The 14,954-nt window shown below is 35.9% G+C and overlaps 1 protein-coding gene across 1 annotated transcript; it reads right to left on the bottom strand.

The window, feature by feature from the left end:
• Positions 1–16: 16 nt before the first annotated feature.
• Positions 17–13,794, bottom strand: rybpa (RING1 and YY1 binding protein a). Its single transcript, XM_067370452.1, has 5 exons — positions 13,282–13,794; positions 12,737–12,862; positions 6,826–7,425; positions 2,907–2,999; positions 17–282 (listed from the first exon to the last, which is right to left on the bottom strand). Exons 1-5 carry the CDS (start codon positions 13,305–13,307, stop codon positions 33–35), a joined length of 1,095 nt encoding a protein of 364 aa, XP_067226553.1. The 5' UTR covers positions 13,308–13,794; the 3' UTR covers positions 17–32.
• Between the last annotated feature and the right edge of the window lie 1,160 nt (positions 13,795–14,954).

Below are 14,954 nucleotides of genomic sequence, written 5' to 3'. Positions count from 1 at the left end.
AGTGAGATTGCGGTGTCCGAATCTCTTCCACTTCACAGGGTCTCATTATGCCCAGAGGAATGGTCCCTTCTGGGCGTGGAGGCGCGGGACGACCCCTTGTCCGTGCTCTCCGAGCTGGAGCTCAGGTGCTGCTGCTCAGAGCCAGCACTGGAGGTGACCGTGGAGGAGGAGGTGGAGGAGGAGCGAGTCTTCTCCTTAAAGTCTGTGATGATGACAGTCACATTGCCCACTGTTATAGCGAGCTGCTGAGCCGAGCTCCGGTCTATGTTCTTCAGTTTAGGTCTGAAGTGCAACAGAGAAACAGTGCAAGGAGGAGTTAGGCATATCATATATTTATATATTACATGTATACAGTACTGTAGTGTTAATTGTGCAAAGAATATTAAAGGGCACTGTAATATAAATTCTGTTATCATTTACTCATCCTCATGTTGTTCCAAACAGGTTTATTATCTAACTAATTAATTACTGTAATATAATTACTTTTCCCTTTGAAAAAGTAAGGGATTACTTTTCTGTAATTTAATTAGTTACTTATGATGTAATTTCATTAAATACTGTATAGGCTGTAGAACAATACTATGTAAAACAATAGTGGATTTAACATCAAAATTTGACATCTGTAATGTTAAAATGTATGTTTTTAATGTAAACTTCTTACTTTAAAGACAGGTTTCATGTCTATCCTTGTATTGTTCATATCTATCTATCTATCTATCTATCTATCTATCTATCTATCTATCTATCTATCTATCTATCTATCTATCTATCTATCTATCTATCTATCTATCTATCTATCTATCTATCTATCTATCTATCTATCTATCTATCTATCTATCATTTGCCAGGGATGATCCCATTGAGATATAAATCTCTTTTAAAAAAACAAACAAACAAACAAAAAAAGAGACACACAAAACAAGTAATAGAAGAAGAAAAACAAAGTCCTGTCCAGCACTCATAACTCAAATCGTTTTTTTTTTTTTTTTTGTAAGTGAGGATAGGTTTGCATGCATAAAGATCACATCACCATAATCCAGCACAGAGAGATAACAACTTTGGATAATTCTCTTTTTAGCTTCAAAAGGGAAACATTTATTTAAATGAAAAATAAACCCCAATTTAGGTCTGAGCTTTTTTAAGGAGATTTTCAATATGAATATTAAAACCCAACCTTTCATCAAGCCATATGCCCAGGTATTTATAGCTGTTTACTCATTCTATACAGTCCCCTTCCAAGGTTAAAATAGGTGGAACTGCAATTTTAGTACAAGAGCGAGCATATTATATATATATATATATATATATATATATATATATATATATATATATATTTATTTATTTATTTTTTTTTTTTTTAGTATTTAAACCAATTTTAAGTTTAACAATGAGGATTGCGATACCTGAAAGGAATCTTGTAATAACTCTATGGCCTTATTCATGGACAGAGCTGCTGTATAAGTAATGGTTCGATTTACAAAGTAATCAGTAATAAGTAATGCAATACTTTTTTCAGGAATGTACTTAGTACAGTAATTACACTGTTAAAGATGTAATTAATAGCTAGTAATTAATTACTTTTTTTAGAGTAACTAACCCAACACTGATTATCTTTAAGATTAAAACAATAAAAAAAAAACATTTACATTACTTGAAATAAATGGGGGGAAATCAACTTATTTTTTCAGCTGGTTGTCAAGGCATCATTTCTCATTTTTGTTTAGTTTAACCAGAAGCACTAAAATAACTAATAGTGAAATATAATAAGAATGATTATTATATTAATAAATATAATAATATATAATAAAAATTACAAAAACACAACATAGTATATTTGTGAAACTAAAATAACACTGGTTCCAAAGCGGAGTCTTTTGTTCATCTCGAAACAATGAAGATATTTGAATGAAATCTGAAAGACTTTGTCCCTCCATTGAAAGTTCACACAACCGAAACTTTCAAAAAGTCCAAAAAAAGTATTAGTAAGTAATCCATATGAATCACAAAGACACAATCGCTTTATATGAGGAACAGATTTATTTTAGGTTTTCATTCACATTTAAAGAAATACTGTAAACCAATGAGATTTGTTCTCTCGCATCAAGCAAGTGCGTTTAAGCTTATATTTACAATATTTTTGTGCTCTCTATATATGTTTTGATCAATGTTTATTGATAGTCTCTAATTCATGTGGATTCATTTTATAGTCTTTATACATTTTTGAAGTGTCAAAGTTTTGGTCAAAGGTTTCATGAAAGATATTTTGATTTATATTTTGAAGATGAATCAAAGTCTTAGGGGTTTGGAATGACATAAGGGTAATTAATATCCATTAAAATATAAAGCAAGTTAGCGACGTTTATAGATGTGACAAGTAATTTCTTGTTTTGGCAGCGGATGCAGTATTTGAATTAACTTCATCATTCTGAGAGAAAAAGAAAAAGTCTTTCCATAAAAATTTGGCAGCCATTCCAAAGTGTGTTGAAGCATCAGACAAAAGTAAATGCTTAAGTAACCAATCGTTAATTTAGTCTGTCTTTTAATAAGAGAATAAAGAGTATTATTTAGCTGGTCATGTGATGACAGCTATTATAAGTGTTGGGCTCTCTTATGCACAATAAAGCAGCTTTTTCTAGGCCACTACTATGGCTATATGAGTAAACTTTGTGTATATTATTCAGCATATATGATAATCCAGTTTTAGCCGTCTACATTGCAGCGGAAAAGACTATTAGCCACTCATTGGATTTCCCCTTAACTCAAAGTAGTAACTGTATAAATTGAATGTGAAGTTTTTAGTAGGAATCAAGAATACTCTAATGCAGGTAAAAAGCCCACCTTAAAGTCACAGTGTAATGGAAGTAACAACACATCTTTTTTACGTTTATGATTTTTTTTTAACTTACCGTGAAATTATAGATTTGTTATTCTTCGTGACAGACTTGCCAGCCTTCATGCCATTACTTTCCCCAGCTGGACCTTTCTGAATGAGTTTGGGCCTGTGAATGTTACAATATGCCATTAGTAACAAACTATTAGCATACAATTTTACCCACACTTTATAGGCTTAATAATTCAAGTGTAAATCAGTTTTTGTAGCTGGCCTGCAGTACTCCACTGGTGCTCTCATTAACATTTACATGTATTCATTTAGCAGACGCTTTCATCCATAGGGACTTACAAATGAGCAACATCACAAAAATGGGTGCTTGTCTCATTTAAGCTTAGCAGATGCACCATTTCAGTTCATTATTAAGTCAAGTGTCCAAAAAATGAATATTTTTGTACAATACTTGAACTGCTCCTGTTTCAATCAGCCCTGAATAGAAAGAAGACAAAACAGAATGAAACCGTTATAGAGTGCAACAGCGTCCGCCTACTTTTGCAGCGGCCTTGGATCCGGAAGCATTTTTCCCATGTGGATTTTTTTTTTTTTTAAGTTATAAGCCATGAACCTAACCAACCAGCTATGAGGTGAATCACAACATTACAAACTTTGATTTGAAAATAGAATAAAAAGAGGAACAAGGAACAAGACTATGTACTTAACAGCTTTAATGAAGGAAAGAGCTCAAGCCAGAGGAGAACTGGACCCTGACGGAGCATGGTTTCTCCATTCTGTCACCTGATGGAGTTTGGGTTTCTTGCAACTCTCACCTCTGGCTTGTTTAGTTGGGGACACTTAATATTCAACAATGATTTGACTGCTCTGACACTATTGGAGCTGGACGATAACATCCCCGTTTCCTGCAGAAGTGCTCTATAAATGAAATTAGCTCATTTAATAATTGATGATCTTTACGAAACTGAATAAACACTGAACTGACTTCAGCTGAACAATTACACAATTTTCGTTTAGTTCTGCTGTACAGAAGAAATTAACTCAGTCTGCATCACTGAATCATTTTCCTGTTAAAGGATTAGTTCACTTCAGAATTAAAATTTTCCTGATAATTTACTGTAATTCAAGATGTTCATGTCTTTCTTTCTTCAGTGGAAAAGAAATGAAGTTTTTGAGGAAAACATTCCAGGATTTTTCTCCATATAGTGGACTTCACTGGGGTTCAACGGGTTGAAGGTCCAAATGTCAGTTTCAGTGCAGCTTCAAAGAGCTCTACATGATCCCAGACGAGGAATAAGAGTCTGATCTAGAGAAACCATCGCTCATTTTCTAAAAGAAATAAAAATGTATATACTTTTTAACCACAAATGTTCATCTTGCACTGCTCTGCGATGTGCCACACATTACGTAATCACGTTGGAAAGGTCACACGGAAGTACCACGGTAGGGCGAAAAAAGCACTTATTTTCTCCTCCAACTTCAAAATCATCCGACATCATTGTTTTACCTTTTTTTTGTAAAGGTCGCTTGTTCGCTTTGTTAACACTTGCTTGGTACTTCCACCTACGTCACACGTGACCTTTCCAATATGATTACATAATCGCAGAGCAGTGAAAGATGAACATTTGTGGTTAAAAAGTATATACATTTTTATTTCTTTTAGAAAATGAGCGATGGTTTCTCTAGATCAGACTCTTATTCCTCGTCTGGGATCATGTAGAGCTCTTTGAAGCTGCACTGAAACTGACATTTGGACCTTCAACCCGTTGAACCCCAGTGAAGTCCACTATATGGAGAAAAATCCTGGAATGTTTTCCTCAAAAACCTTCATTTCTTTTCAACTGAAGAAAAAAAGACAGACGTCTTTAATGACATGATTTTACTTCAGAAGTAAACTAATCCTTTAACCCTGTAAAGCTGGATTGTATAACACGCTATATAAAGGTGACCTGACTTGACAAGCAAAAATGATTTTAATTTGAGCATTTAAGTAGTGAAATCTACTTCGAATTCGATTACATCATCCATCATGCATCATTACGTCACTTTACAGGAGTGGGTGGGCGCTAAAAGTGTTCTTTTGGCGCCGTTTGCTTGTTTTATTTCTGTGATGGATGGAGATGATCTGCAGAATCATCGGTAATGTCGTTTTTCACCAGGAATTACTCTGTTAAATGTAGGGTAGGCAATTTTTTCATAACACTTTTTGTTATTCTGGTTGAAACTGGTTCATACCCTGATAGCAATAAATAACAAAAGTGATCTAAATATTAAAAAACTGTGGAAGTCTCGGAACCAAAAAAATGTTCGTCCAATCATTGCATTCAGTCCGAATGTCCCACCTGTCTGTCAACATATGTATTTCTACACTTCCACGCACCCTGCTCTCACAGACATCACATGACATCAGCTCGTTCCATAAGGCTATGCAGAGTTATACACAGACAGTCACCGAGCACCACAAACAAACAGCAGCCACCTTTTACAGTTCCTTCTGAACCAATTCAGCAAGCTTATGCTGCATTCATGCCATGTCATAACTGTAATTACAAGATGGCAACCTATGACATTCTACCCGGAGCCGTTCACGTCCTCAGACTCAGATTTATGCGTTTTCTGGCAACACTATCAATGGCAAAATTAATCTGCAGCAGTCAGGTGGTACATGTTATGTGCTTTGAGACATGAGATCATTTAAAGCTGCAATATGTAATATTTTCTGCCCGCTAGAGGTCGCTAGAGGCCTGTTCAAAACAAAGGCGTAGCTTGATGACACCAAGTTTGAGCGCAGAATCTTGGGACATGTCCACCTAAACGGCTGGTGGAAATAATCAAGATAGGACTCAGGAAGAAATCATGTTCATGGATGTGATTATTAACGTTACTGTAGTATGAAGCAGAGCAGGAGCGAGTGTTGTGGAGCTGAACGAGGAGCTGGAGCGATTGATCAACACACGCCTCACAAGCAGCGGGACTTTTATTATGACACAGTCGCCGGCGCCACTTCCTCTTTTCCGGTCATGAGTATGAGGAAACGCAGCTCTGTTTATCATATTAGATACATTTGAGAGTGCTGAAAATGATGTTATAACGTTACTCTGTGCGTTCACTCAGCGGCTGCTGTGAGACACTGTTACACACTGCAGTAAGATAGATCCATTTTACAATATCATGTGTTGATAAATGGCATGTAATTCATTTTAAAACATATTGTACGATGGAGAAAATATTAATATAAATATATCTAAACAGTTGTTTCCTTGTCTATCATAATATATTAAAGCGTCTTTGGTGTTTCCATGGTTTCTACTAAATAAAACCGGAAACCGAGGGTAACGCGGGTATGACGCCATTGACAGGCGACTCCTCACACGTCCTGGAGCCTTGGGTAAAATTGCAATTTTCTCACGATTTACAAGTAGTTGGAAATATTTGGGATGTTGTAGGTGTAGTGAAAAAAAAAATATAACTGGCCTAGTGGTTTTTGGATTTTTTACTGCAAAATTCTTACATATTGCACCTTTAACGCTTTGCAGACTCTGCTCTGGCTGTGCGCGTTCATGTGTTTTGGAGGAGGTGTGGCTTTGGACACGCACTGAAGGAAGAGTGAGATCACATGCTTTATTGCTAGCCTCTCCGAAATTGCCTACCCTACCTTAAAACATGATTATTTAAAAATAAGTTGAAATAATGCAGGCTGATGGCTTCAACAAATATACCATCGATTAACAAACTGTGTCTTTAACGGTTTATAAGTTATCGTCAAAAACCAATTCCCCTATGGAGAAAATGAATGGGATTTTCACTTCTGGAACCCGACTGTTGCACTCTATAATGTAAAATTGACAACAAGCGTCAACAGATTTCAAAGAAATTCACATGATGTATTAATTGCATGTGTTTGTTAACTTTGACAGCCCTAATACCAGTATGTGATTGGATCAAACCAAGACCATAAAAGACCATGGTTGCATAACACTCACTTCATCTTCTTAGCAGTGGGTTTTTTACTGGGCGTGAGGCTTTTATGCCTCTCTTTGTGTTTCTCCATCATGGCTCTCTCTATTTTTCCTTTTTTGAGTTCTTCTCTCTCTGCACCCATCCTCTCTGCCGGCTGCATCCCAGAGCTTGCCGTGTGTGGGTGATCTTTATCCATGTGCTCTCTGTGAGGCTGAAGTTTTTCCAGAATTGCTCTGTCCGTGTGCTCTCGGTCTATTCTGTTGTGCTGCTGCTGCTGCTGCTGTTGCGGTTGCTGCTGCAGCAGGTTGGGGGTCAGTCCTGCTCGCTCAGGCCCCCTGTCTGTATCGAGCGATTGCGGTTTGTCCAGCCCACGTTCCTGTCTCCGATCTTTATGAGAATGTCCACGGTCCAGCTGACCTCCGTCCAGACTTAATCTCTCAGGATGATCGGAGTCAGGGTGGAGACTGCTGAGTCTATCTGAGTCGGAGTTGTCCATGTCGAAGTGGTCGTCGTCAGGCAGGTCTCTGTCTGTCCTTTCCCTTCTTTCTTTCTTGGCTGGGGGTGGGGCGGCGTACTGTTGAGCGACCTGCTGAGCCACGAGTTGAGAGTTTATCCTTGGTTTTCTGGAAGAGATGATGTTACCAGAAATCAAGTGCTTTGCCAATAATGATGCCAACATATAGAGAGCAGGACAGGGTGACCTCAGGTAAAGTGGGACAGTTTCTGCTAATTTGTAACTGGCGTTTTAAAATATGATGCCAGACGACCCACACACAACAAGATCTCCGCTATAATACACCGAGCAAAATGAAGAAATTTTAAATAGAAAACCTTACATGTCCCATTTTACCTGCATTCATCCTAAAATGTACAGTACATTTCGGACACAAAATGTAAAAATTCTGTCATTAATTATTCACCTTCATGTCGCTCTAAACCTCTAAGACTTTCGTTCATATTAGAAACACAAATGAAGATATGTTTAAGATAAGCTTAAATTCAATCTGTTCATCATTCAAAATTTTGAATTCACATGGATTAGTTTTACGATCTCTTTCTGAACTCTTTGACGTGTCGAAGTGGTAGCTGCGTAGCTGTGGAGGGACAGAAATCTCTCAGATTTCAATAAAATATCTTCATTTGTGTTCTGAAGATGAACGAAAGTCTTACATGTTTGAAACAACACAAGGGTGAGTAAATGATTTTTGGGTGAACTAACCAAAACCAAAATCATGAAAACTATTAAAAGGGCTAATGGGAATTATAAACCCCAAAAAATGTTAAACAAATCAAAATGACACCACTTTAAAGGTTTGGGGACTGCAAGATATTTTTTGAAAGAACTTATTACCTTTATTACAAAGATGCATGAAATCGTTGGAGACTAAAGAAATGCTGTTCTTTTAAACTTTATATTCATCAAAGAATGCTGAAAAAAATTTGGTTTCCAATAAAATATGAAGCAGCACAACTGTTTTCAACATTGATAATAATAAGAAATGTTTCTTGAGAATCAGCTATCAGAATGATTTCTGAAGGATACGGAAGAGGATTAGGGCCAAGCAATAATAAAAAAATAAAACCATCTCGAGATTAAAGTTGTTAAATTTCGAGAAAAAGGCCGAAATAAAATGTTAAGAAAAAAACTTGTTAAATGTCAAGAAAAAAGTCGAGATAAAATGTTGAGAATGAACTCATTAAATTACGAGAAAAAAAAAAACTAATTAAATTATGAGAAAAAAGTTGTTAAATTACGAGAACAAATTCGTTAAATTACGAATTTGTTCTCATAATTTAACAACTTTTTCTTGTAATTTAATGACTTTATTCTCAACATTTTATCTCGACTTTCTCAAAATTTAACAACTTTAATCTCGAGATGGTTTTATTTTTTTATTATTGCTTGGCCCTAATCCTCTTCCGTAGAAGGATCATGTGACACGGGAAACTGAAAATTCAGCTTTGCATCACAGGAATAAATTACATTTTAAAATATATTACAATAGAAATACAATGGACTGTTTTACTGCTTTTAATCAAATTAATGCAGATTTGGTGGCCATAAGAAACTGCTTTCAAAAACATTTTTATGAAATCTTACTGACCCTAAACTTTTGAACTGTAGTGTAATAATTAAAAAATATTTCAAAATATTAGAAAATGTGTATTGTCTATTGTTAAAGGCTGTCATTATATAAGAACGGGTGACATGGATGAAAATGACATGGTTATTGACCAATGCAGATACTCTCAAAATGGCAATTACTTGGCTGATATATCTTTCTATCAATAATTCCAACACATGGAATTTCATGTCTCAAAATTCTGAATACTACATCATAATGGCACAGCAGAGAGCATTGAGAGATCAATTCTGGGCTTTAATGAGTGAGGGGTGTATTCTAGAAACATTACCTCTCTGAAGAAAAGAGTGAAATATAGTTAAGGGAGATTCACAGTAAATATTCATGGATCTGAGTTAATAATACCCGCACTAACAGTTCATGTAATTGATTGGCAGCTCTCTATGATGCTCTAATTATATTACCTGTTCCAGATTTAACTACTACTACTTATACTGACAGCACATTTTCACCATCCCCTAATCTCATTAAAGAACAAAAGTAGTTCATTTTGCTAAATAAATCTGAATAAAAATATTTTCTTTGCTGCAATGTCCTAAACATTGACATTCCCTAATTAACTTTGATTATGGTGATTATCAAAGTCTTGAGTTTTGCCAAAATCCCCTTTGACAACTGAAAAACTACTTTGACCATTTTTTGCATTATTATAGGTGTGTGGTCCACTCTACAGCACGATACTGGGTTTCTGTGCGGGTTTGTTTGTGTGGTACTAGGGATGCACCAATGCAGGGCCGATTATATCCTGTCAATCAAAACTAAGTGGAAATGTGTCAGACTGCAACTCATATACTGTGTGTTAAGAAAATGTCTTGTGTAGAATCTAGGGCTGTCTAAGTTAATGCGACAATAACGCATTATAAAAATAGCGACATAAAAGCAGGCTATATTCGACCCTATGAATCCCGCGTAGTTCAAGCCAGGTCCACGGTTTTCCCCACACCAAACATTCTTTGTAGCGCGCCTCCCATCTAATAATCGCAAAGAGCTTTTATACTTCAAATAAGAAACTCAGATTCCAATTTCTGTCCATTTTATCACAAAATTCAAACATTAAATGGTGTTTTGATGCTCTTAAATGTGACGTGACAGATCGCTGTAGCGCAAGTCATCTCTTCCTCTTTAATATAAGTTATAACACCAAAAAAACATGCATGAACATCAGAGGGTATGTTGAGAGATACAGTACCGAAATGTGTCATGTCTCATGTAGTCGCTCAGTGTTTCAACCACAGAACGACTTTAATAAAACAGCTCGTAAACAATGGCTATGTTTACATGCACCCAAATAATCCATTTGTAATGGGATTGACGGCTCAATTGAATTGAAAAACATCCATGTAAACACCTTAATCGATCCGACTGAGTTCAATCAGAATGAAATTTCGATCAGATTAGAAGGAATCTGATCCAACAGCAAAAAATGACCATGTAAACGCTTGAATCCGACTACTTTCTCAATCATATTAAGAAGTCTCTGGGGCACATGTGCAGTGCAATCTTGACACACATTACGCAGTGTTCACGTTCACGTCTTTAGTTGTAAAACCATTGCTGATTTATGAATGTGTATGCCAACACGGCAAAAATAACGATGAGCTCTGTTAGTGTCACGTCCATGGTTGTCTCCGCAAGTGTGATTGATATGACGTCACACTCAGAGCGCGTGCGCAAAAGTTTTAATCGGAATGTATATAAAACACATATTTGAATCAGATTACAATGTACATATAAACAGATCTGCAATCGGATTCAATTCCATTGGTGCATGTAAACGTAGCCAGTGTCACGTAAAGTTGCATTTACCTCAGCGAAGTTATCCAATGTTTCCAGTTTGTTAGTTTGTCATGAAGACAAGTGTTTATGAAAACTACCTTATGTAGTGTACAAACATTTTAGTATTTATTTTAGTGTAATTATTATATCTAAAAATAAATAGCAGTTGAATACAATAGTTTGGGCTCTGTCGTTCATTTTAACCTGTAATATTATAGTAATGCACCAAATGAGAGGGTTCCCTGTATAGTTTACAGCATTAGTTGGGAGAGATTTTGTTCCTAAAGAAAACCAAACTATCAGTATCAGCAAATGCCATTCTTAATAATCGGCTATCAGTATCGTCTGAGAAATTTAGTGGTACCCTGCTGATTCCCTCAGCTGTTGCTACTCTGGTGTAGATGACACTCACTCAAGTCAGCAATAAACCCAGCCTCATCAAACAACCTCTCTACAAGAGAGCACAGACTGATCCTGTAGCTTCAACAAAGCTAGAAAAATCAACATTTCAAGCATGCAATTTATGCCGAGATAAGATGCCAGCGTACTTCACACCGTGCACAAAACATGAAAAGACTGTCACTTTGGCAGAGATAGAAACACCTGCGACAGAGCCAGAGTGCACTAGCCACATTCATCCCACTGGAATATTTGGCTGAAAACAGGTAATGGAGCAAAACTTAAAGGGATAGTTCACCCAAAAATGAAAATTTGATGTTTATCTGCTTATGTAGGTGACTTTGGTAGGTGATCCGGTTAGTGAGGTCAAAAAGCGCGCTCTGATGACAGAAGTGATCTCTTGCACTTCAATGAGAGCGAGAGATCACTTCAGTTGTCAGAGCACGATCAGAACTCACTAACCGGATGCTCAAGGCAGTTGGACATAGTGGTGTATTATAGGTAAAAAATTATATAAATACTGTTCGGTTTCTCGCACAAACAGATCGTTTCGTGTCTTAGGACATCAATGTGTCGTCACGAGCCGCAGGGTTTTATTTGGATTTGTCTGTGCATGTTTTTTTTTACTCTTATAGATGGAGTTCCCATTGACACGCATTAACAAAGTCACCTACATCTTGTATGCACTGGGGGTAAACAGATACATTTTTGGGTGAACTATCCCTTTAAAAGGATATGGTTTCTCTTTCACGATCGGTCAATTTCAAGAGCAGTCCTTTTGAAAAAAATATGCATACTTTGCAAATACATTGGGGTTTTAAACATCTGAGACCATTTTTTTTTTTCATTAGAATTATTATAATAAAATTATAAGTTGAATTTAAAAATTTCATAATGTTTTTGAGAGTTTTCCAGAAAGAACATAATGTTTGAGTGGAAGCATCTGACATTTTGTACAGAGGAGTTTTTTTGCTTATTTAATTAGTGACCTAGAAATAATGTCAGAAATATCCCCACTGTATGTCATTATCCACTATTGGGACATCTGAAATATAATTATACACTGCCATCTGTGCTTTACTTTGTAAAACAATTGCACACATACTGATTATCAACTCCAAATTGTTTAAATGCATTCTTCTTCAACATGGGCCTATATATCTGATTTTTAATTTTACAAACAGATCCCTTTCCTACATCAAGCCATAGGCGCCAACCATACCCTAAACTCGAACACATAACGTCATCAATGTGATAGCATCAGTGCATTAGTGACCACAGCCATACATCAAGCTGCAAAAAAACAGAAGAGCGTTTCATATTTTGCACAGTATCAGCGTGCATAACAAAACAACGTCGCACTAACAAACCATAGACATTTAATGCAATTTTTTCATTTCCTACAGAATCAAATAATGGGACCAGGATTCATCCACACCAGCCGGATCCTGCCGCCTGTCCTAGAGTGTCATTGAAATTCTATAGGAATCAAATGACGTCAGCATGGATAAAGACACAATCCACATCAACAAGTCACAATATCAATTTTGACATCCTCAGTGCATGCATGTGCAATGTGTTTATGATGGCTGTGAGCTGCAGTGTGTCACTTTACCTTGTAGATGTACCTTTCCGCACATCACATATACTGCATTTGAATGCCTCTGCACTGTTTTTGAAGGTGCAGACGCTACAGTCCCAAAATCCGTTGTCTGCAGAGGGCTTGGCTTGTCTTTTTGGCCTGCAAGATTTAAAGAGGAAATGGTTAGGGTATTTAAATAGCACGCTGCACCCTAATTAGTGCAAGTGTCATCATATGCACTTAATTCTGCGTGCTGAGGAGGAAGAGCCTGTCCTTTACAATCACACAATAACACTTGCAATTTGACGATCTGGCATGTCTAAAGGGTAAACAGGCTTTATCTGGTGAAAAAAGGCGAAGGAAAAAGAAGATAGGAGGCGTTTCCTAAATTCCCTTTGTCTAAAGCTGGATACCGGGAGTCAGGCAAGGCTCCGTATCCGCCATGGCTGCGCTTTTTTCCGTTAAATCCGACCAGGAAAAATAAGTAGACTTCAACCGCGATACGCGGCTATTCTTCAGTGTACACGAACGCGCGAGATGCTTTACAAAAACACAGAGCAAATGGGATGTTTCTATACCTGGATGGGCTTTTCTTGTCGCCCATAATGGGAGAAACACCGTCTTCCAGAGGAGGGGGCTTCTGTAATGTACAGTGTGAGCTCCAGACAGAGCCGCTGCTGCTGTTATCGCACACTTGCACTCGCTGACCGCTGCAGCGCGAGGCGTCGGTCCGTCACGTGACCTCGCCCTTGGCCAATCACAGCTTGCGCACGTTTAAAAGTCTAAATGTTTTATAAATACAATTTGTGCTCATTTGAAAACTATGAATAACAAAAAATAAAGCATGATAAATAAATGATGGTACGTTTTATAGGATATACCGAGATATACAGTTAAGTTCAAATAAAGCCACAATGAAAATATCAAAAATGGGCATTAAAATGTATTTTAAACCTGGAAATAAACAGAAATGTTTATGACAAAAAAACTATAATATAACTATAAACTATATATATATGAATAACAAAAAATAAAGCATAATAAATAAATGATGGTATGTTTTATAGGATATACTAGGATATACTGTTAAGTTCAAATAAATTCAAATAAAAAAATTAGCATCAAAATGTATTTTAAACCTGGAAATAAACTGAAATGTTTATGACTAAAAACAACTATGGATATATATATATATATATATATATATATATATATATATATATATATATATATATATATATATATATATATATATATATATATATAGAAGAACCATATCAGAACCAGTTTAGGTCAGATAGCTGTTAATGCTGGATATTTTGATGAATCGAAAATTTACGTTTTTTCTATGTATAAACTGTTTGTGTTGTCCCTTATCAGTGCAAAATTTTCACAAATTATAAAGGATGCATGCCAATATTGTCCAAAACCCCACTTTTCTAGGGCGTTTCCAAACTTTTGGAGGGCAGTATATATATATATATATATATATATATATATATATATATATATATATATATATATATATATATATATATATATATATATTTAACTTAGTAAATTTGTTACTTATATAATTAGTATTTAACTTAGTAATTTAATAAATTTGTCATTGATCTTGTGACTTTGTACAAAAGATCAGATGCTCTTTGGATCATATTAAATCATGATCATCAAGTTTTGCACTACTTATTTTTGCGATTCAACTTTTCACTAATTGTTATAATTTTCTAAGGAAAAAAATAGGTAGTAGATTATAAAATTACAGCAAAACCTCGGAATCAGATCCACACACTCTCTCTGTAGCACTTTATGAGAAATCAGATGTCATTTGCAGTTTTAAAGAAAACACACAAGTTTAAACCACCCACTTCAAATTTGCTTTCTCACTCTTGTAATTTCAGTGGGTACTTTCATGTGCCCATGGGTGCAGTTAGGGATACAAATGTGAGCAATATAAGAATTTCAAATATCTCACAAAGACATTTCAGCCCACAGTTTATGTGTTTTTATGTATGTATTTATGTGTGTGTGCGTGTGTATAAACTCTATTTGTTGGATCACAGAGGAGCAATTTACACTGTTTAGGTGTAATGGAGAAGACACAATTAAAAAGAGAAATGTTGGTTGTAAAGGTAAGAGTTGTATAAGGTGTAAATGGACAGTATCGCACATGAGTGCACAATTAGCTTGAATACACTGCCACTGTGATTTTTTTTAATAATAAAACTTATCTATTGGGTCACCAAAA

The sequence above is a fragment of the Chanodichthys erythropterus genome, chromosome 20 (assembly GCF_024489055.1).
Source record: "Chanodichthys erythropterus isolate Z2021 chromosome 20, ASM2448905v1, whole genome shotgun sequence".
Taxonomy (NCBI): domain Eukaryota; kingdom Metazoa; phylum Chordata; class Actinopteri; order Cypriniformes; family Xenocyprididae; genus Chanodichthys; species Chanodichthys erythropterus.
The sequence above is the reverse complement of the archived record's forward strand: the minus strand, read 5'-3'. Positions and strand labels throughout refer to the sequence as shown.

Bases quoted from the DNA above. Each gene is read 5' to 3' on its own strand.
- rybpa (XM_067370452.1), bottom strand. From the start codon at position 13,307: ATGGGCGACAAGAAAAGCCCATCCAG. The intron at 3,000-6,825 runs GTGAGTGTTATG...TAACATTCACAG, and splicing joins CCCACTGCTAAGAAGATGAA to GCCCAAACTCATTCAGAAAG. The intron at 283-2,906 runs GTAAGTTAAAAA...GTTGCACTTCAG, and splicing joins AACAAATCTATAATTTCACG to ACCTAAACTGAAGAACATAG.